We start from the raw sequence: 20225 nt of genomic DNA on the forward strand, positions 1-20225 counted from the left end.
CTGCTGTGGAAGCTAATGAGTCTCATAGGCTCCCCTTTCAGTGCCATAACCCTACCAGAGAAACCAGCCACGGCCCTTTAGCACATTCTGAAACTATTGCAGAGTCTCCTTTCAGATACACAGGGAGCCACCCACCCACAGCAGCAGATAACTCATGCCTTCCCTTGCTCATTAACACAAAGTTGAGTAACTTCCACCAAACTGCTTAGATCCATGCCAGCATCATGCACGCTGAAGCAACAGAACAAATTAAAAAATTACTTGTGAAAAACATTCACTTGAGATGCAGCCAAGTCGACTTTAGAAAGCCTTACACATTGTTATTTGATAGCTTCTTCCCGGTTTTGTTGGTAAAATGAACTCTTTAAGCGGATAATTCATCATATTGCAACAGAATACTGAATGAATCCAAAAAAAAAAAGGTCACAATATGTTAAGTTTAAAAACCAAGTAATAAAAGAATGTATAAATAGGGCACAATTAAAAGTTAGTTATAAATATGATCAGAAAAAGGTTTTCAGTGGTTATCTGGGGTAGAGATTATGAGTGACTTTGATTTTCTTTGTGTTTTTGTTTCCCAAATTTTCTACAGTAACCATACATTGCCTTGTAATCAGATTTTTTTAACTAAAATTCTAACAAAAATAAATGGGCAGTTCCATTCCAAGGAAACTAGAGTTTCTGGCATATTCTGGTATTCGTTAGTAGAGAATTACTGTGTTGGGCAATTCCATTAACACTCTGGGCTTTATTGAATCATCTGCTAAATGAGAGGTTGAACTAAGACATCCAAGGCACCTTTTGATGCTAAAGTCCTATGATCCAGTGTTTGCCAAGTTAGAACTTTATATATCACCCTACGGGGTAGATGCTAGACTGAACTCCGTCTATGTGCTATATGACCATGCTAAGATGGGTCCTTTTTTTTTTCATTAGTAAAATGACATGTGTTGACTAGACATCCTCACCAGCCTCTCTCCTCCAGGTTTGACATTCTGTGGTCCTGTGAGTCAGACTATGGCTCAGAAATAGCTTATAGAGAAAATGTACAGTCTGTTCTCATGCATGTTAGAAAATGAATGAATAAAAGATGCTGAAGCTACCAAAATCTTGTCGTGTTTGAAAATCCCGTTTCTAACAATCTTTAAGCAGGGCAAAGACAAACACAAGCATGTGTCTGATCTGGAAAACTGCCTCTCCTCTGTGAAGATTACAGACTTCAGGCGCTATGAGTTCCACAGCCTTAAGGTATCTCATAAACTGTTTGTTGTGTGGCGTGGCTTCTCTTTTTGTTTTAGTCATTATCTTAAGTTGTCAGATTATCACCTTGTTCATAAAAACAACAAGGTTCAGGAGAGGAACCAGGTCTGCTCTCTCTAACGCACACTGAACCCCCAGGAAAGTCATTTTATTTAAACTGAAGTGATGGATATGAGAGCACTTTGTAGACCATGAGGTCTTGTACAAATGTTATAGTTGCTATGATTATTCACTTCTCTGGACCTCAATTTCCTCATTTGAAAAATAAGATGGTTTTGATAAGTCAACTTCCAAAGGCCTCTTTAAACTTTAAAACTCTTATTTCCTGATTCTTCAGTAGTTAATTTCAACAAGCGTTTCCAGGGGAACCTGGATTAGACTTCCCAGTTCTGGGTTTGGGGTTCTTTGAAGGGTGTTTTTTGCAATAAACTGAAAAAGACTCATGAAATTCTCAAGCATAATTCAAAAGAACATCAATTTGAGTGCCTTTTCATTTTAAATTAAAAATAACATATGTCACACATTCCATGCTTTGCATTGGGAGGAAGTGGCATCCCAAAACCATAAAGAAATCTGTGGTTTGGGTAGCTTGAAGCATCACTACCAAGAGGGATGCGGGGCCCTGCGGCAGGAAACCATGATTTCGAGTACGCTTGTTCCTGCGAAGTCAGAGCAAATAGTGAACAGGTCAACCCATCGAGATGGAAATTTTTGTTCTCTCTTTTCTCCCATGTACAGGATAAGACCTGGAATGAAGTCATGGAAACATATCAAAAACTTCCTACTGATCATTTAGACTTGAGAAAGCAGCAAGAGGCCATGTGGGAACTTTTCACAAGTGAATGCACTTATTTCTTGGACCATTTATTAGTTCTTAAGATGGTAATGCTGGGCTTAATTTTTGTTGTAGATGGAAAATATTAATTTGATTCTTTGGGGATTTGTTTTCCTCTTCCATGCTGAAAGAAGAAAGTTTGGGGGGTGGGGAGTTCCCCTCTTTCGAGGATCTTAAGAAACTTTTTTTTTTTAAAGATTGGCACCTGATCTAACATCTGTTGCCGATGTTTTTTTTTGCCTTCTTCTCTTCTTGTTCTTCTTCTTCTTCTCCCCAAAGCCCCCAGTACATAGTTGTATATTCTAGCTGTAGGTCCCTCTGGTTGTGCTGTGTGGGACGCCGCCTCAGCGTGGCCTGATGAGCGGTGCTAGGTCTGCACCCAGGATCGGAACTGGCGAAACCCTGGGCCACCGAAGCGGAGCACAGGAACTTAACCACTTGGTCATGGGGCTGGTCCCAAGAAACTTTTATCTATTGTTTATCTACTATTTGGTGGTCTCTTCCTCATTTTCTTTTCTTTTTCTTTCTTTTTTTTTTTTGATTGCCACCTGAGCTAACAACAGTTGCCAATCTTCTTTTTTCCTCTTCTTCTTCTCTCCAAAGCCCCCAGCACACAGTTGTATATTTTAGCTGTAGGTCCTTCTGGTTGTGCTATGTGGGATGCTGCCTCAGCGTGGCTTGATTAGCGGTGCCATGTCTGCACCCGGCATCCGAACTGGCAAAAGCCGGGGCTGCTGAAGCAGAGCGCATGAACTTAACCACTTGGCCACAGGCTGGCCCCTCTTCCTTCTTTTCTTAAACATAGCCTCTCAGGATTGGATGATATTTTCTAAGTAAACTAGTCCAGCTCACCGTCTGAGATCTGACTCTCTTCTGCCTTATTCTCACCCCGTGTCTATACATCCCTTGAGCCGAGGAGCTCACAACCACCCTCAAGGTGGCCCATTCCATCTTTGGTCAGCTCCCTCCTTCGGAACTCTTGCTCCCTCATGAACAGTGCCAGGTAAATACTTTCTATCAGCTGCAGGACCATAGTCACAGATTTCTGGGGCAGCCAGTACATGGAATACAATGGGGTTGGATTACACGGTGTATTCATGATGTCTGCCACGTAAATGGTGCCCCTGATGTTGTGCAGTGCTGCAGCCCTGATCTGGTGTGTTTCTGAGCAGAGACTTCCTTGCAGAAGAACCAGAGGGCAAGGGATAGGAAGGGAGCAACTGCCTTCTAAGATCATAGTGAAGGATGAGCCACGTTGCTTCCAAGGTTGCCTCTGCCCACAAGCATTTTTGAATCCTGGCTACTCTCTTACACAAGAAAAAGCAGTGTTAGGAGACCCATGTTCAAGTTCTGGATCTGCCTTTGACTTACTACGTGACTTAGGAAAGTCTAGTCCTCCATTTCCTAAACCAGAGGTTGGCAAACATTTTCTGTAAAGGTCCAGGTAGTAAATATTGTAGGCTTTGCAGGCCATGTGGTCTTTATTGCAATACTCAGCTCTTCCATTGTAGTCCAAAAGAAGCCATACATAATTTGTAAAGGAATGTGCATGGCTGTGTGACAATAAAACATGATTTAGGAAAATAGGTAGCAGGCCTGATTTATACCACAGGCTGTAGTTTGACAATTCCTGTCCTAAGCTACAAAAGAGGGATGACAATACCATCTCTGGCTATCTCATAACATCTGATCATTGTGATGATCAGATTAGTTTTCTTTGAAATCAGTCAAGTGACATACAAATGTCTGTTATTATTTTCTGTAAGTAACGTTGATTAAGTGTTGGTCACAGCACTAAGTACTGTACCAGCAAAATTTAAATGGCAAAGACACTCTGAGAAAATTGATGCTTAGAGAGTTTATCAGTTAGGATTCAGAGAATGAGCTTAAATAATACAGGGTTTCATTGGCCCATGTGACTGTAAAATCCAGAGGTGTGAGAGATCCAGGTTGGTTTGATCAAGGGGCTCAAAACCAAGGACAAAATTTTTTTCCATCTCTCACCCCTGCCTTCCACGGCATCAGCCTCATCCTGTGGCTGGCTTCTATTGTAGTCACAGAATGGCTGCTGTCTCTGAGCCCATAGATGGAGAGAAAGAAAAGAAAGAGAGAGAGAGAAGGAGAGAGAGACAGGTTCTCTTCTCAGCATTCATAGCAGAAGTCTTGATTTTCTTTCTGATTGGACTGGCTCAAGTCTCATGCCCACTCCTGAACCAACTACTCAGATAAGGAAGGAGTGTGCTAATTGCCTTAATGCAACCAAGGTGCGTCCCTGGGAGTAAGGTCAGTTTGCCACATGGCACATGGGGAAGAGTTGATACTGAGGTGAAAACCAGAATGATGTTGGGGAAGGGGAGCATTGAAGCTGGGTGGCAACCAATAGATGTTCATTGCAGAGCACTAACCCCTGAGCTATATTACCTCTTTTGCCCTAACAAACAGCACAGAACTTTCTGTCCCACTGTCAGCTGCACAAGCTTTTCAAATTAGCATTGTCTGCTTTAAAAAAGGCCACTTTGAGTTTATTTATTTTCCAGTGTCTTAGTGTATTTACAGTACACATGTTTCTCCCTTTACACAACCAACGTGTTTCCCAAAGTTGCTTGTAAATTGGGATTTTGTAACTCAAAGTAAAATAAATATACTGGAGGATCCAATATTTTTTGAAAATGACAAAAGGTTTTGTAAAGCAAAGACTATTATAGCAAAAAGCCTAAGTTTTTCTTCTAATTTTCTTCTAAATTTCCCCACTTTTATTCTGTGTTTTACAATTATATGTTGTAAATGCTTGGATATTGACAGATTTCCAGACAATCAACACTATATGGATTTTGGGAAGCTCTAAGTCAGTGGTTCTCGAACAGTGGTCCCTAGACCAACAGTATCAAGATCACTTGGAAACTTGTTAGAAATGAGTGTTCTCACACCCCATCAGAGACCTACTGAATCAGAAACTGGGGGCGGGGGGGTGGGGAGCAGGAATCTCTGGTTTAACAAGGCCACTAGGCAATTCTGATGCATTTCAAGAACCATTCATTGCATGAATTAAGTAATACAAAAATGGGAATTTCAGAAAGTTGGCAGTCTAAAGTACAAGTCTTTTCACACCTAAAATTCTTGAAATAATTGGCTTTGCTATATTTATACAAAGCATTCCTATTTCAAGAAGTTAATCTCGCTTTAGTCTATAGAATGAGGGGCAAGTTATCTGTGAAGATTGTAGCTCTTTCTTGGCTTGCTGTAGAATAGTTTTCCCATTAGCTGAAAGCATCAGATCAAGTAATAATAACCTAAGGACTCTCTTAATAATTTCACTAATATTTAATGCACTTATCCAAATCTAAACATCTTACCAGTTTTCAGATATTCACTCATTAGCTCTCTATTTTTAATGCCCTGACAGTAAAGGTTATTTGTGTCTTTTGCAGAGGAAGCAATAAATGAGAACTCAGCATGAATGCTGTTTTGGTCTCAAGTTAGTACTGTTGGCAAGAAGAGAACCTTTGCGATTTCTTTGGCACTGGGAGGCAGAGAAAGCCCATTTGAGCAGATTATGTTCAACAGGAATGTTGTTAGGACTCGCACAAGCAACAACGACTTCCTACAGAAGAGCACATTTCCCATATGGTCTATGGAGCTCAAATGCCATCATTTGTACTCAGGAAAATTCTTAAACCTTCAAAATACTGATTTCTAAATTGTTTTGTAATGTTATACTCAGGAGATTTATGTTTAGTGTTCTTGCAAAGGACAAGTTTTAAAACGAAATAATGGAAAGTAATGTGCATTTATTTTTTTTGAAGATCTTCATGAATACACTAAGATATCTACAAACTCATGACTATCTCCCGGATGTGGATTTATGGAGACTTTTTGCTAACCTGGAGGAGTTAAGCCAGGTGAGCCAAAGTAGGAAGACGCCAGTAGCCATGTTTTAAAATTCACTAGAGGGTCATGAAAAGTCACGCTTGGTCTGTTCCTGTGGCTTGTATTGCATATTGGAATATGGAACATGGTTTATTTCATATTCCATCCCCATATAATCTTATGGTCAGGAGTTTAGGTTGATAAGAAGGAAATCAAAACATCCATCGACATCTTTCCAAGAGATTGCAGCTATCAGCCTTCAGTAACATTTTTCACTTTTTAAGAAAGTAAACACATTCCTAACATCTCCATCATCTTCCTAAACGTTTATTCTCAAATGAATGTCCTTTTCTCACATACATTATAAATAAATAATATCTTTCTTCTAAAAAGGAAGAGAGGAGAGATATCAAAAAGAATTATTTATAAGAAAATATATATTGGAGATTGGAGGAAAATAAATCTTTGAGTTTTGTGAGGAGATAAGTTTAAAAAGGAAGACATCTGTAAGAACGATGCTTGAAGTTCATCAAATATTTATTCCTTACTCATGGCTGTGTGCCCACTTTTGTTTTCTTTCTCTCTACCCCTAGACAAGCTTTAGTTTTGTGAATAGTCTTTTCCGCATCTTCAAGGACTATGTTGACGCTTCTGAGACTCCACCATCGATGGATTTCATTTCTGTGCTCACGAAGGTAAAATTCTTCTGGGAGATCTCAGCTTCATGCACGAAATTCTCCCACCTTCCGGGGTAGCTGTTTATCCCTGCTTAATTTCTGTTGTCGTTCCTGGGAAAGTTCCACCAGCACCTTCTTACAAAGGAACCATCCCTGTCTCCACCAACCAATGTTTTCAAAAATAACTTGCAGATTCTGCTTTCCCATTGTCACATCTCCTGTGTGGGTTTTAGTAACACAAAAATCTGCATGCATGGAAAAGCCATTTCCAAGTCTGTTTTTTAAATGACTTCAATTTAAAGCAATATTCATGGCAATAGTTTGCAGAGGCTAATTACATGGTTCAGTTGTTCTTCTAACAACAGTGCCAGTCTCTCAGAAAGGAACAAAAAAAACCTTCAAATCCATCAACACCCTTAATGAGACTTCTGCCTATGAAGGAGGAGAAAAAAGGAAAATCTGTAGCCCTGGTTTGATAAATGCTATTTATTTCTGGCGTAAATATTTGGACCTCCAGCCCCTTTTTTAACTTTGAGCTTTTTAATCCAGTCCCTTATCTATTTTCATTTAGCAAGATGTGAATTCTCACGATCCATTTAAAAAATATAGATTGAGATTTATTGAGCACTTACTAAGCGCTTATGTGTGGGGCTGACAGCCTGTACATAATAATGTGCAAAGTTGCACACTCCCTGCTTTTGGTGACTTTTCCGTCTAGTGAGGGAGAAATTAATCCAAAAATGACACTAAGGATTATATAATCAAATTAAGATAACTACTAGGGGAAAAAGGAACATTGATATGATTGATGAAGGAAAGCTTCTTGGGGGGCAGACGATGAGGTAGGCAGTTACAGATAGGAAATTCTTCCTGGGGCAATGATGCCTGAGGGGAGATATGAAGGAGAAGGAATATTTCACAAGGCAAAACAAGCAGGAAATTTGGTAGAAAGTAGGAGGATCCTTTGTGAACTCTGAAGACAGATTTCGATAAGAAAAACAAGAGAAAGAATGTCAGTGTGAGGGATTAGCTAAAACCTCAGGATCTCTCAATTCCTTTTGAGTCATTTAATTTTAGGTTTAGCTTTGAGTAAACAGTCTGGAGAAGTATCAACTCCTCATCAAAACACATAAGTTGTCTTAGTCTGCTCAGGCTGCTGTAACAAAATACCACAGGCGGGGTGGCTTATAAACAACAGAAATCTATTTCTCCCAGTTCTGGACAGTGGAAGTCCGAGAGCTGGGTGCCAGTGTGGTCAGGGGAGGGCCCCCTTCTGGACTGCACTTCTCATTTTATCCTTCACGTGGTGGAAGGGGCTAGAAAGGCCTCTGGAGCCTCTCTGACAAAGACATTAATCTTATTCATGAGGGCTCCAGCTTCAGGACCTGATCATCTCCAGAAGGGCCCACTCCTAAGACCATCACATGGCGGGTGAGCATTCAACCTACGAATTTGAGGCGGGACACAGAGATTCAGACTTACAGCCTAAGTGCACTTATAGTCTACTGAAGCAAGGGATCTCAATGGACTTTACTAAAAGTCTATAATATACCCACATAGGAATGCTTCATATTATGTTACAGAACAGCAAAGACGGGTTATAAAAGCTTTTCCTAAAGTTAAAAGCTCCTATAGCAGTCAGGTTAGACTCAGTTGTACCACAGTAACAATCCCCAATCTCAGTGGCTTGGTTCATGTCTCACTGATGCTCTGCTTCCACTTGGTCATTGTCCTCACTCTGGGACCCATGCTGAGGGAGGAGCCACCACCTGGAGCAGTACCAGTCACCATGGCAAAGACATAAGAGACTGGGGCAGAGCACTCACTGATGCTTCAAGTTTCTGCCTGACGCAACACAGGGCAAGTCTGCTCACATTTCATTGGCCAAGGAAAATCACACGGCCAAGCTTACCCTCAGTGGAGTGGGGACACGTGATCCTCCCCATGAAGGGGAACTAGACGTGTATGATAATACAGCCCACCACGGTGTCTCATAGGAAGCTCACCAGTGGAAGACTGGGACGTTTGTTATTCACACGTAAGCCATCTGAGCAAGTCACTGAGAAGGAAACTGAGGCTTGAAGAGGTTAGCTAATTCGACCAAGTTCACATAGCTAATGGGTTGTGGAACTGGATTTCTAAGGCTGACCATTTATGGTCTTAACAATTGTCTCCGAGTAACGGCGTTTCTCGAGCATCTCAGTGTGCTGTGAGAAGACCTTTTCTTAGCTCTAAGTCCTCTTTGCTACCCAGACACCCTCCTGCCTCAAAAATAAACTCACATCATTGTCTTTCAAATTCCCCCTTGCTGGAGCCAAAACATGACATTTCTCCCATGTCATTTTCTCCTCTGAGGTTCTATAACAAAATTTTTCTAGGTTTTCATTACCTCTGCCTTTACTGCTATCACTTCCTTCAGTGGCTTTTTAGGTTGGGCCTGCTTTCCCTGCTCGCTGTAGTGATCATGTCGCCATCAAGTCTGTCTTTCTCCTCTCCTTCCACCACAGGATGACACTATTCAAAATTCCTTAAGGGACCCATTCAAGGAGCACATAGGCTTAGCAACATGGTAGGCACTATGAAATTCGGGAAAGAGTGTCTGCCAATAACGAGCCAGAAGCATTGGTGAAGAGAAAAGAATAATTGTCATTCCAAAGAGAGACACTTATCTGAGATGGTGGCACATTGTGTGGTGTGCTCAGCTTGACCATTAAGTATATGAACACAGACATACAAATTGTCCATTTCTCTTCTGCTAAAATAAATTTGAGATGGCTTATAAATGTGTAGCCATGATAGCAAGTTTAAGACACTAAATAAGAATAATGAGGAACAGGGAAGATAAGCGTTAGGTTGGGTAAGACTACCATACAAAATGCATACTACTAAACATAGCATACTCAGTGAAGGTGCCCCAAAGTTGACTACATTTTTAGAAGCCAGCAGGAGAATTAAATTTATGGATATTTTTGAGGAATATTTGATGAAAAGTTAAATGTTGTTACTTTAATCACTTACTACCAACACAAGTTTAACATCAACCAACATGGGCATTGAAATCAAAGCCAATATTTGTTATTAAGTACCATGCAGGGTGTGTGGGCTTCAACAAAGCATTAACGGAAGTGAAGGGTGAATTAAATCAAGACATCCTAAATAGAATTTTAAGTATGGGGGTGTAGGGGAGACCATTTATTGAGGAGTTAACTGTTCATTATGGGAGTATCATATTTTCTTAAAAGAATGTTCATTGGGAAGCCTGTTTCCATCCACGCGGTCACAGCTCCTGCTGATAACAGCGGCTCCTCCGCTTTTTCGCATCCTAGTTAAGCGTAAATGGGAAGAGAAAGAGAAAGTCTGTCAGCGGTCAGCCGTCTCCCTGCTTCTGTTAATTCTTCGGCTCCTCTCCTCTTGCAGTATTTCCGAGGGAGCGTCTGTCAGAGCCACCAGACCTACTGCCTGAATTACTCAGCCGCTGTCTTTTATCTTGAGAGCCTGAGGCAGAGAGATGACTTCGGAATTTATTTAAAAGTAAAGTACCATTTTCTTTTCTTTTCTATTTTCCTGAGACTCTGGGTGTAACAGGTAATGGGAATTATTATACCCAAATGAAATGGGAAAGAAGAAAAATTATCAACCAAACATTTTAACTAGAAATTTGCTTTCCTCATAAATACCTCGTCCACTGCACACTGAGAAATTTTAAATGGCGCACACCTGGAAACATTATATCATCTAATATCCCTTCTGAAGTTTTGGCTAGGGCTTAAATTTTTTTTAATTTGTTCATTGGTTTGTTTGTGAAAGAAACTGGAACATTGTAAGGGAAAGACTAGCAGAAAAACCGAGCCTTTGTGACTGGAAGTTTGGCTCTTGTAGGATTTGGTGCCCCAAGATCCTTTTGCACAAAAGCTTGGAGCACTAGTTGCATCCTATTCTTTAAGAATGGCGCCCCCTAGAGTACATCGGAGAGCACAATGGAAATCTTACCCCTGCAGCTGTACAACATGGCGCTGTGGTCCCAAAGCATTACAACAAGGAGTTTCTGCTAGAGACCTTTAGCCTTTGCTAAGAAGCAAACCGGGAAACAATTTTCTCTATTTGACCCCTCCTTTGACATTGCCTTAGTCTGAACTGTGCCTTTTCAGTATTATGCCGGAGCCCTTTTCCATGATCCAGAAAAAATAGTCCAAGCCCTTCCAGAAAATCGGCTCTTCCCGAAGCTGCAAGAAGCCTCTGCTAGAGCATCCCCTCAGGGGCGTGGGAGGAAAGTCTGCGGCGGTTCCCAAGGCCTGGGCTGTGAATCAGTGCACCCTTGCTGTGGCCCGGATGCGCCAGGAAGCCCGGGTGTGGCGTGGCTGAGAAAGGAGGAACGGTCTTGGGGAAGAGACTTGACCTTATTTTTGTAGCTTCAGTGTTTCAGTGTTTTCTGTGCAATCCGAACTGAAACCTGAAAGCTCCTTAGATTTTCAAATGTATAAATAATCCTGTTGCGAAAGTTTTTCCTAGAAACTGATGGATTAGACTCCTAGGCAAGACCCCAAAGTGAGGAGAATCCGGGTCCATTTCTCTCCCTTCCAACCTATGACAGAGATGAATTTAACAAGGCTCAGCCACCATTTTAAAAGAATGCTGGAAAATCCCGTATCCACTGTGACATAGGAGAGTGGTTTACATTTCTACATAAAATATATATAGGATCTAAAGATATTTAGGGAAAAGAAGTAGAGGATGCCATGTCTTAACGATAACACGTGATACTTTTATAATACATACTGCTTTACCAGTCACTTTCAAACATCTCTTTTAATCTTTACCACAAACCTGTGAAGTTGATTACATTGTCCCCAGGTGTCCCTGAGGCTCAGAGAGGTTATGTGACTTTTGCAAGGTCACATGGCCAATAAGTGGCAAAAAAGGACCTGGATGAAGATCTTCAGGCAAAAAAATTCAATGCCCTTTACACCAGAACTATTTCTAACTCGTCAGGGCTATTTTCCTTTACCAGGGAAATGCTGACATGATGAAACAAAGGTGAAGGATCAGGGAGAGGTGAATCTGCCTTCCACAGCGTCATCGGAGAGAATAAGAGCATCATCACAGATTATTATTATAACATACAATACTTATATAATAAGTAATAATATAGTAATAATAATAAGGTGACTGGTTCTTGAGCCTTGCTACAGCCAGGCACTGTGCTGCATGCTGGTCATCTATGATCTCTTTGTCTTCACAATAACCCTGTAGGATTTTATAGTATCTCCATTTTTCAGGAGCTTCAACAAATTAGGCAACTTGCCAAAAGATACAGTTGCTCTGGGGCGGAGGCAGGGTTTGAATTCAGACCTGTCTGCAGCTGACATTCATTCTCCTACTATGCTCTGATATAAACAGTGTTCTTGAGGAACTTAAATCTGTGTGATTTTATGGGCTGCCTGGAACTGGGCTATGAATGCGCTGGCACTCATAGCCCTCCACGCCATGGGGAGCTGGGCGTTATGAGTGTCTCTACATCATCTTGGTGCACACTGACAGCAGGAGAATTCTCCCCACTCTTTCAGAGACAGTTAAAATGATGCAGAGAAAGAGACTGCAAACTTAGTACCAACGATTTTAGTGTGGTTCAATTAACAATCGCTAGGAACTTGACCTACCATGGACTGAGTGTTCGAGACCTGCCAGGCACTGTTCTATGCACTTTGTGTGGATTATCTCATTAAAACCTCTCACCAACCTGATGAGGTGGCTACTCCTGTTATTTGCATTTCAAAGATGAGGTTTAGAGAGCTTACATAAATTTTCCAAGATTCCAAGAATGCCGGTTGCCCCAGCCCAATGTTGCATCCCACCAAGACAGATTTAAGAGGAGAACATTTTTATTTGGGCCCCTTAATTCCGTTCACTGTTCCCCTAATCACATTGGATATTTGTTATAAAACCAAAGCAGCCTCCATTGATCTAGACTCATCCATGAAAAGGCCTTTTATGTCCAATCTCTCTTGCCAGAGATGTTCTTTTCTTCCCTAACGGATCTGAAAAATAAAGCCAATATAGAGATGAAAGAAAAACTTATAGCTACTCTTAGAATCGTCAAATACTTTTTTTCTCTCTTTTGAGGCTTCCCAAAACACTAAAAGTTTCCAATACTCCTGCCTGGATCTTTGTCTAAACTATTTACCACTGATGCTTCTTGCCTGACTGAGATCTGGGCCAGATTGAGTGTTTTCACATTTGCCCTGAATACCACTGGGTGCTGGCAGCCAGAGCTGTTCCTACGGCATGGAAATTTGGGGCAGGGGCCCAGGCCTGTGTGTTTTGAGGAAATCCCCAGCTGCTGCTAAGAAATCAGTTACTGGACCTCTCAGCCAACCCAAATGGAATGCTGTTGCCAATGAGTCAACGTGGAAATCAGCCCGTAAGGCCACAGTCTAAGGCCTTTCCACTCCTCTTCTTTCCACTCTACCACTCTCAGCGTTTCCACATCTCCAGACTCTACTTCCTTCTCTGTCCCTTCCAACCCCAGTGAGAATCACAGACATTTTGAGCTGGATGGGAACTCAGAGGTGATCTAGTACCTTACACCATTTTACAGGAGAGGAATCTGAGGTACAGAGAAGCGAAGGTGGTTCCTCAGCAAGCCTTGAAGCCTGGCTCTTAAAGCTTCACCCACCATGCACTCCTGTGTTCACTCTGATGACCTGCCATCTGTATGTGGGGAAATGGAAAAGACAGTATCTAGCAGAATTCACGTGAGGAAGAGCCCTGGATGTTTTTAAAAGAAGTACTTTAACAAAGTTCCTAGTGTGGGAGAGTGAGACTGTCAGGGATGAGGTCAAGCTATGAAAGATAAGCACAAATTGCTAAGCATGAGGCAGGGAGAGAAAGAGGGGAAAGTTGGAGGGAGGGAAAAGCCGGAGAAAGAACTCTCTTTTTCCAAAGAAGAGAATGGAGCCAGCAAAATGGGGGAGGGGCTGTATATTTGACCCCTCCCCACAACCCAAAATCTTCAGTAAAATAAATACATGCACTCATAAAACATTTAGCATGAGTGAGTTTACGGTGGAAACCAACATCGGAAACCAACCAGAGGGCTAAGTTTGGCATTTGGCCCATGTTGTTCAGGGAAGAAACAGTGTGTGTGCAAGCCCAGGGGCCAGAGGAAACCATTGAAATCTCAATGAGATTCCGTGAGTTTGTAAATATCTAACTTGGTGGAATTTGAGCCAGTCATACCTAGCTCTCAGAAATGCAAGGGCTGACACCTGAGCATAAAAGACGTATGACATTATCTTTGGGGAAGCAAAGGGAGCCTTCTGAAGTGTACCTTGGCCTTCCTGAGGCTGGCCCTGAGGAGTCTGGGTCATGAGGCAAAGGAGTTAACCTGGGCTTGGACTGCACATGGAAGAGGAAAAAGAGGCGATAGCCTACAGGGAGAAGAATATTTAGTGTAAGGCCGGGCCCATTACAGCTGAACGCAGGACCAATGTGGGGCTAGTAGGTAGCAGAAGAGAAGAGGAAGAGAACACACTCCCTAATAAGACTACTTGACGTACCTATGTGCATAGTAGCCAGAGACCTGGCTCCAGGCATCATGTGTCACCTGCACAAAAGCGGGGCCTCTCAGGTTCAAGACGGTGTTGCATTCAAGAAACAGTCCAGCAGACGAAACAAACGTAGACGCTGTTCTCATGTTTACTTGTGTTTCTCAAATACCATTTATGGAAATCTAATGTATCACCCTTGGGCAACACTTGCTAAAATTCCTCTCCCTGTCTTCCCCAGTACTTGCATACCCTGTGACTGCTTCTTTCTCCAAACTGTCCCTATTGAAAATTGCCTGTGTCTTTGTCTCTGTCCTCTTTCCTCTCTGCTCTATGTCATGTAGATCACTTTAGCTCTTCAACTTCTATTTTCATTTTCTCCTCCTTACCCTGATTCCTTTCAACAAAGGAGGGTCAAGGAACTGACCCAGCAAGCAAAAACCTTTCCTTTTCCCTTCTATCCCCCGAGTTTGGATTCTCAATTCTCCTAACTGTGCATCACAACAAGGATATTAACAGAGCTGGTGAAACCAGGAATCTCCCCTGAGGACCAGGGAGAAGGGAGAAGCCAGTGGGCAAAACCAAGCTCTTATGTGAGAAGGACAGACAAGGCTGGAACACGTATACTAATACATCTTATCACTGCCACTGATGGAACATGCATTCTTGAAGAAGTTTAACAAATTTCGAACTTTTCCTGTACATCCAAATCCTGATAAATTTCCCCATTCAGGAGGGTTGAGTGGTGGTGTTGTAGGTAATGCTGATGACTGCCGCCTTCATCACCTTTATTGACAAGGCAAGACATCTGAAGAAGGACTCTTTCATTTCTTTAATTGCAAAGTAACAATGTAGTCAGTAATATTCAATAATACTTCTTAACCACATCTAAGAAGCCAATTTCAGACCCTGAATTTGGCACTGGTAGATAGATGCTTGCTAAAGACAGTTTAATACAGAATTTTTCAAAATCAAAGTCTAGTTCATGGCTTTTAATTTCCCTAGGAAGCTCACAGGTGCATCATGTCATTACTAAGTAAAATCTCTAAAAGTTCCTCGTGTCCAGGCTTCTTAATGCCTGGATAGAAGTGACAGTCTGATATGTCTGCTTTTGCCTTCCCCAGTGGTGTGAGCAAAATGAACAGTGCAGACGGCTTCACCTGCCTGAGCTACTAGTGGCTCCACTACACAGGCTGACTCGATACCCCCTGTTGCTGAAGAATATCTGGAAAAGGACTACCGACTCTACTGAGAAAATCATGATCTACTCCATCAAGGAAAAGGTGGAAAAGTCAATCCGTAAGTCCCTGAGATGAGTGACCCAGAGCTCCACTGTAAGTTTAATCAAAGAGTTGGGGGCCCTGCGGCTCCTGGGAACCATGCAGGCTTCCATCCTAGAAGGTAATTCCATTGACTTGAGGTCATGGCTTTCGGAAACACGGATTTGAGTTTGACTGCATTGTAAACCAAACACACACCAAACAATGGGCTCCAGTCACATCCTGGCCAACCCTCCCTGGCCAAGTTTACGCAGGACATGCTCTGTCTCGAAGGCTTTCAGAAGTGAGTTCAGGCAGGAAAATTTCCACTTCCCAGATGATTGAAGGCATTTTGTTTTTAACACCCGTACTGAACTCACACACAAAGCAAATGGGAGGCAACACCATGGGAAGTCTTTCTGGAGGATCAATTACCATTCATCATTTTATTAGTCACTGAAATCCAGGGCCAATCTTTAGAACTGAAATTTGAGAATAGGAACTAAGCAAGCCTTGTGATGACTTAAATTTATTTGTGGAACTCTGTATAATTAAATTCAAATAAAAAGTCCAGGTATATGCCAATAAACCAAGATTTCCTGGGAAGCATCAAAAGGGAATAACTCAAATTTTTCTCTTTCTACATTTTTTCATTCAAATTCTAAAATGACTCAAGGAATTAGAATTCAGCTTATCAAGTGAATAAGAACAAATTCAATTAAAGACAAACTTTTAAAAACTTTTAAAGTAATTTTGAAGGTTAATACTCATTTTGATAAGTTTGTGAGGAAGATATCATCTCTTCTGGAGAAATCTCCAAAGAATATGGATCCGTATTGTTGAGAGACGAGATCCCTGTGGCCTTCCTCTAAGTCTATGAGCTTAAAGATGATGGATTCTCAAGGATTCCACCCACCCTGTGATTCTCTGGGTCTATGACTTGCCCTCCGTGCTTCCAAAAATCATTTCAAAACCTCCATAGTAAGGTAATTAGAAAATGTTGGAAAATTAATACAAACCTTCAGAAGAGAAAATGAGTTCTTACCAAAAGGAAATAATCATCCTTATCATGAGTGAATGTATGTTTTGTGATTAGGACAAAAAGACTTGTTTGTCTTTGTCTGTATGATTTTTTTTCTTTCTCTAGTTATAGGCTGTGTGGTGTAGAGCATAAGAGAAAGCTACCAAGAGTTTTATTAGTAGTATTGAAATAAAAACACACAACACATTTCCAACTTACTGAATTAAATTAGTTAAGCTTCATTTTTCTCTCAAGAGGCTGACTGCAAATTAGTGAGTTTTTCTAAGACATTTAAACAGCAAGCAATATGTTAAATAAACCTAAGATAGAGTTTAGCTCCGGGGCTGTCAGTGTCTCTACATTATTTCTGTGGATCTTGGTTAAAATCTATGCTGTAATGTCACATGCATTTAAAAAATACATTGGATCTGTCTTGTCTTCCAGGGGATCTTGAAGGAAAAGTGAAGTGGCTTGACAATTTCCAAAAATGTAGACATCTCCAGGAGATTATAGTGTGGCCTCCACTTTGGGATAGAGATAAAAGGTTTTTCATTCCAGAGGTAAAAAAAAAAAAAAGGATCAGTTAGGACTTATGTCCCTTTCCAGAAGTCTGGCATTCAGGTGGAAATAAATACACTAGCTTTACAAAGTCTCCAGCTGCCCATTTGAGTACTAAATCTAGTTTTATGAGCAAGAAGTGAAGCCTTTATCCACGTGGCATTGTATGTGGGAGGCTGATGTCATCATGCAATTCTTGGGGTGGCTCTTCTGAGAGGTTTTGCCATTCTTTCCCATCCCCATGTCCATCTACTGGCATTTCCAAATGTCATGAACTTTCTAGACCCCGTTCACTGCCCCAGTTTCTTGAACATGTTCTCTTCCAATCACTAACAATATCTCTTTGATCTTCTCTTTTGTTTTGCAAGTGCCTGAGACACATTTTTAAAGAACACATGGCAGAAAACATCTTGTCACCAACCAACAGACACCTTCTCTATGAAGGAAAATTAACTCTTGCAGGTAAATAACTGTTTCCTTCAAAACCCTAAGATCTTTGCTACCTGATAACTTGTCCAACTGTTGCTAATTGAAGGGTGGGAGGAACGGTATTTGCCTGTGGCCAAGGCGATGCAAAATGTGAATGAGAGAGCATCCTGCGGAGTCACACAGACTCCAGCTTGATCAACGACTTTGCAACGTAGCTAGCTATGTGCCCTCCGTTTTCTCTCTATAAAATGGGCTAAGTGTATCTATCTCATAAGATTATTGTCAATGGGGCCAGCGTGGTGGCGTAGGGGTTAAGTTTGTGCACTCTGCTTTGGTGGCCTGGGGTTCGCAGGTTCGGATCCTGGGTGCAGACCTGCACATCACCTGTCAAGCCATGCTGTGGCAGCATTCCTCACAGAAGAACTAGAAGGACTTACAACTAGGATACACAACTATGTACTGGGGCTTCGGGGAGAAAAAAAAAAAAAACTATGAAAAAAAGATTGTTGTTAAAATGAAATAACACATAGGAAGAGCTTGGCTCAAGGTCTGGAATATGGTAAACACTCAATGTCAGCTGTTATCATCATTTTACTCCTCCAGTGAGCTGGGCAATTATCCTATCAGTGTTATTGAGAACCTATTATGTAACACACATTGTGGTAGGTAGGTACTGTTGGAGGATATAAAACAATTATTTTGTTTAATCCTTTCCCTCTGATGGAGAAGCTCCGCCAAAATGAGCAGACCTGCAGGATAAGTTCAGAAAAGAGGATCTGTGAAACTGGAGTGCCCGGGAGGTGGGCTTGCGGGGAGAGAAAGGATGGAGGTCAGTGGAAGGACAGGAGGCAGGGCATCCCAGATAAGGAGCACAGCAGGAGAAAAGGCTCGAAGCAGAAGCCACCTGACAGAATAGCCTCTAACAGCATGGTTAGGAGGGCAAGCCCCGTAGGCTGACTGCCAGGCTCACTTCCTGACTCAGCCTCCTCTGCCTGTGTAACCTTGGGCCAGTCACAGCAATCTCCCCATGCTGCAGTTTCCCCCCTTTGTTGTGAAGATTAAATGAGGTAATGGATGTGCAAGCGCTTGAAAGAATGGTTGGCGCAGAGTCTGTGCTCCATAAATATGATGATGATCAGAAAGAGCTTCCTGACTGATACAAGATTTGCATTCATTCATTTATTCATTTCTGCACAACATCCTGATTGGACACCTGCTGTGTACGAAGCCCTGATGGGCTGTGAGGTGGCCTATTTATGGTAGTGTGAGATCCGGTGGGGAGTGCCGGGCAATGATTCTTTATTCAATACACATCTGTGGAGAATCTGCTGTATTTTAGGTAGAGTATTAGATGTCAGGTTGGGATATAACCCCCACCTGGCAACTGCCATCTAGAGAAGATAGACATGCCCAGCGTTTTACATCAAAGGGCTTTTTTATGCATTTTCTCCTTCCAGCGAGTTATGCAGAGAAGTTACATTTAATCCCATCTTACAGGTGAGGAATGTGAGCCTCAAGGAGGTTCTGTATCATGCTCAAGGTCACCTGGCAGGTAAACAAGCAGGGTCCAGACTCAAGCCAGGCTGCCTCAGCCTAGTAGGCTTCCAGAATCACAGCAAGTGCCTTGGAAGCCAAACAGAGGGACCCAACCAGAAAATTGCTGGCAACAAGAAGTCTTTGAGTTCTTGGGCAGGGACTTGATAGGCTTAAAAGGGTGCTGAAAGGTTATCAGAAGCAATGCACAAAATGGTGTAGAGGAGGAGACCAAAGCCGGGAGACCAGCCTGGAAGCTTCGCGGAGAAGCAGAGTGAGGTGAGAAGAGCTTGGGCCTGAGTTTCTCAACCATTCTTAACCTGTAGACCAACCACCTCCCAATTCTATTTGAAGACAACAATTTTAAATTTTCTTTGATGTTGTTTACAATTTCAAAAATCATTACCTATTGTGACAAAACCAAATGAAAGTAACAAAGCAAAACACAGCTCTGTGTTCAAACATACACCTTTCCCCCCAAATTGGCCTCCACCTAGATTTATTAGAGATTTTGATTTATCTCTTCCCTCTATCTACCAACTTCCCAACACTGTGAGATGCACTGGCCTATTCTAAAATCTCAGAAATGGACATGAATAGAAAAGGATAAACGTGAGAGATATTTCAAAGGCAAAAACAGGAGGACTTTATGATTGATAAAATGGATGAAGAGGAAATGAGTCGACGATGCCTTCCAGTGTTCATCTATGTGCCTGAAATCTTGGTTGATAACACTGAGGGTGGAGGAGGAAGGGGCTCAGGGAGCCAATTTTAGGGTTCAGGTGTGGGCATGTGGAAGCCACATGGAAGCTGGATAAATATGACCATAACCACTCTCAGTGAAAAGCCACATCAGTTGTACATTCACATTTCACGTGGATTGGGGTGCTGGTCACGGAAGCATAGGAGAGAGACTGGCCTAAGAAGGACTCTGCAGATTGACACAACTCTTCAGAAAAAGTTTCTTGTAGAGTCAAATGTGGTAGAATGGGAATGACCTATGTAAATGTCACTAATACCAGGCACTAGTTTGATGGCATATGCCATTAGTCAAATTCTATCAGAGAGGAGGCACCATACAGTAGTAGCAAATCAAGTTTAAAGTCACTGGGACTTTGACTCAGAGTTGGCAGACATGTGGTGGGGGTTGGGAATAGCGTTAGAAGAAACAGGACACCATTTTGAATGGAAAAAGCAGTGCACCAAGAATCAAGGGATGTAGCACCAATTGTGGGCTTTGGG

General features: G+C 41.9%; 1 protein-coding gene across 4 annotated transcripts in view; it reads left to right on the top strand.

Annotated features, from left to right (window-relative positions):
* PLEKHG7 (pleckstrin homology and RhoGEF domain containing G7) overlaps positions 1–20225 on the top strand; it is a 56210-nt gene that overhangs the window by 24920 nt on the left and 11065 nt on the right. For 3 of the 4 annotated variants that reach the window (XM_023631154.2, XM_023631157.2, XM_014736744.3), the window contains 8 exons: positions 1150–1248; positions 1999–2142; positions 5899–5994; positions 6556–6657; positions 10057–10170; positions 15308–15482; positions 16908–17023; positions 17390–17483. In XM_023631154.2, the coding sequence (XP_023486922.1) occupies positions 1150–1248; positions 1999–2142; positions 5899–5994; positions 6556–6657; positions 10057–10170; positions 15308–15482; positions 16908–17023; positions 17390–17483 (940 nt within the window). The remainder of the gene's footprint in view (positions 1–1149; positions 1249–1998; positions 2143–5898; positions 5995–6555; positions 6658–10056; positions 10171–15307; positions 15483–16907; positions 17024–17389; positions 17484–20225) is intronic. The other variant, XM_023631155.2, reaches the window with a different exon arrangement.

This window comes from Equus caballus, chromosome 28 (genome assembly GCF_041296265.1).
Source record: "Equus caballus isolate H_3958 breed thoroughbred chromosome 28, TB-T2T, whole genome shotgun sequence".
NCBI classification, from domain to species: domain Eukaryota; kingdom Metazoa; phylum Chordata; class Mammalia; order Perissodactyla; family Equidae; genus Equus; species Equus caballus.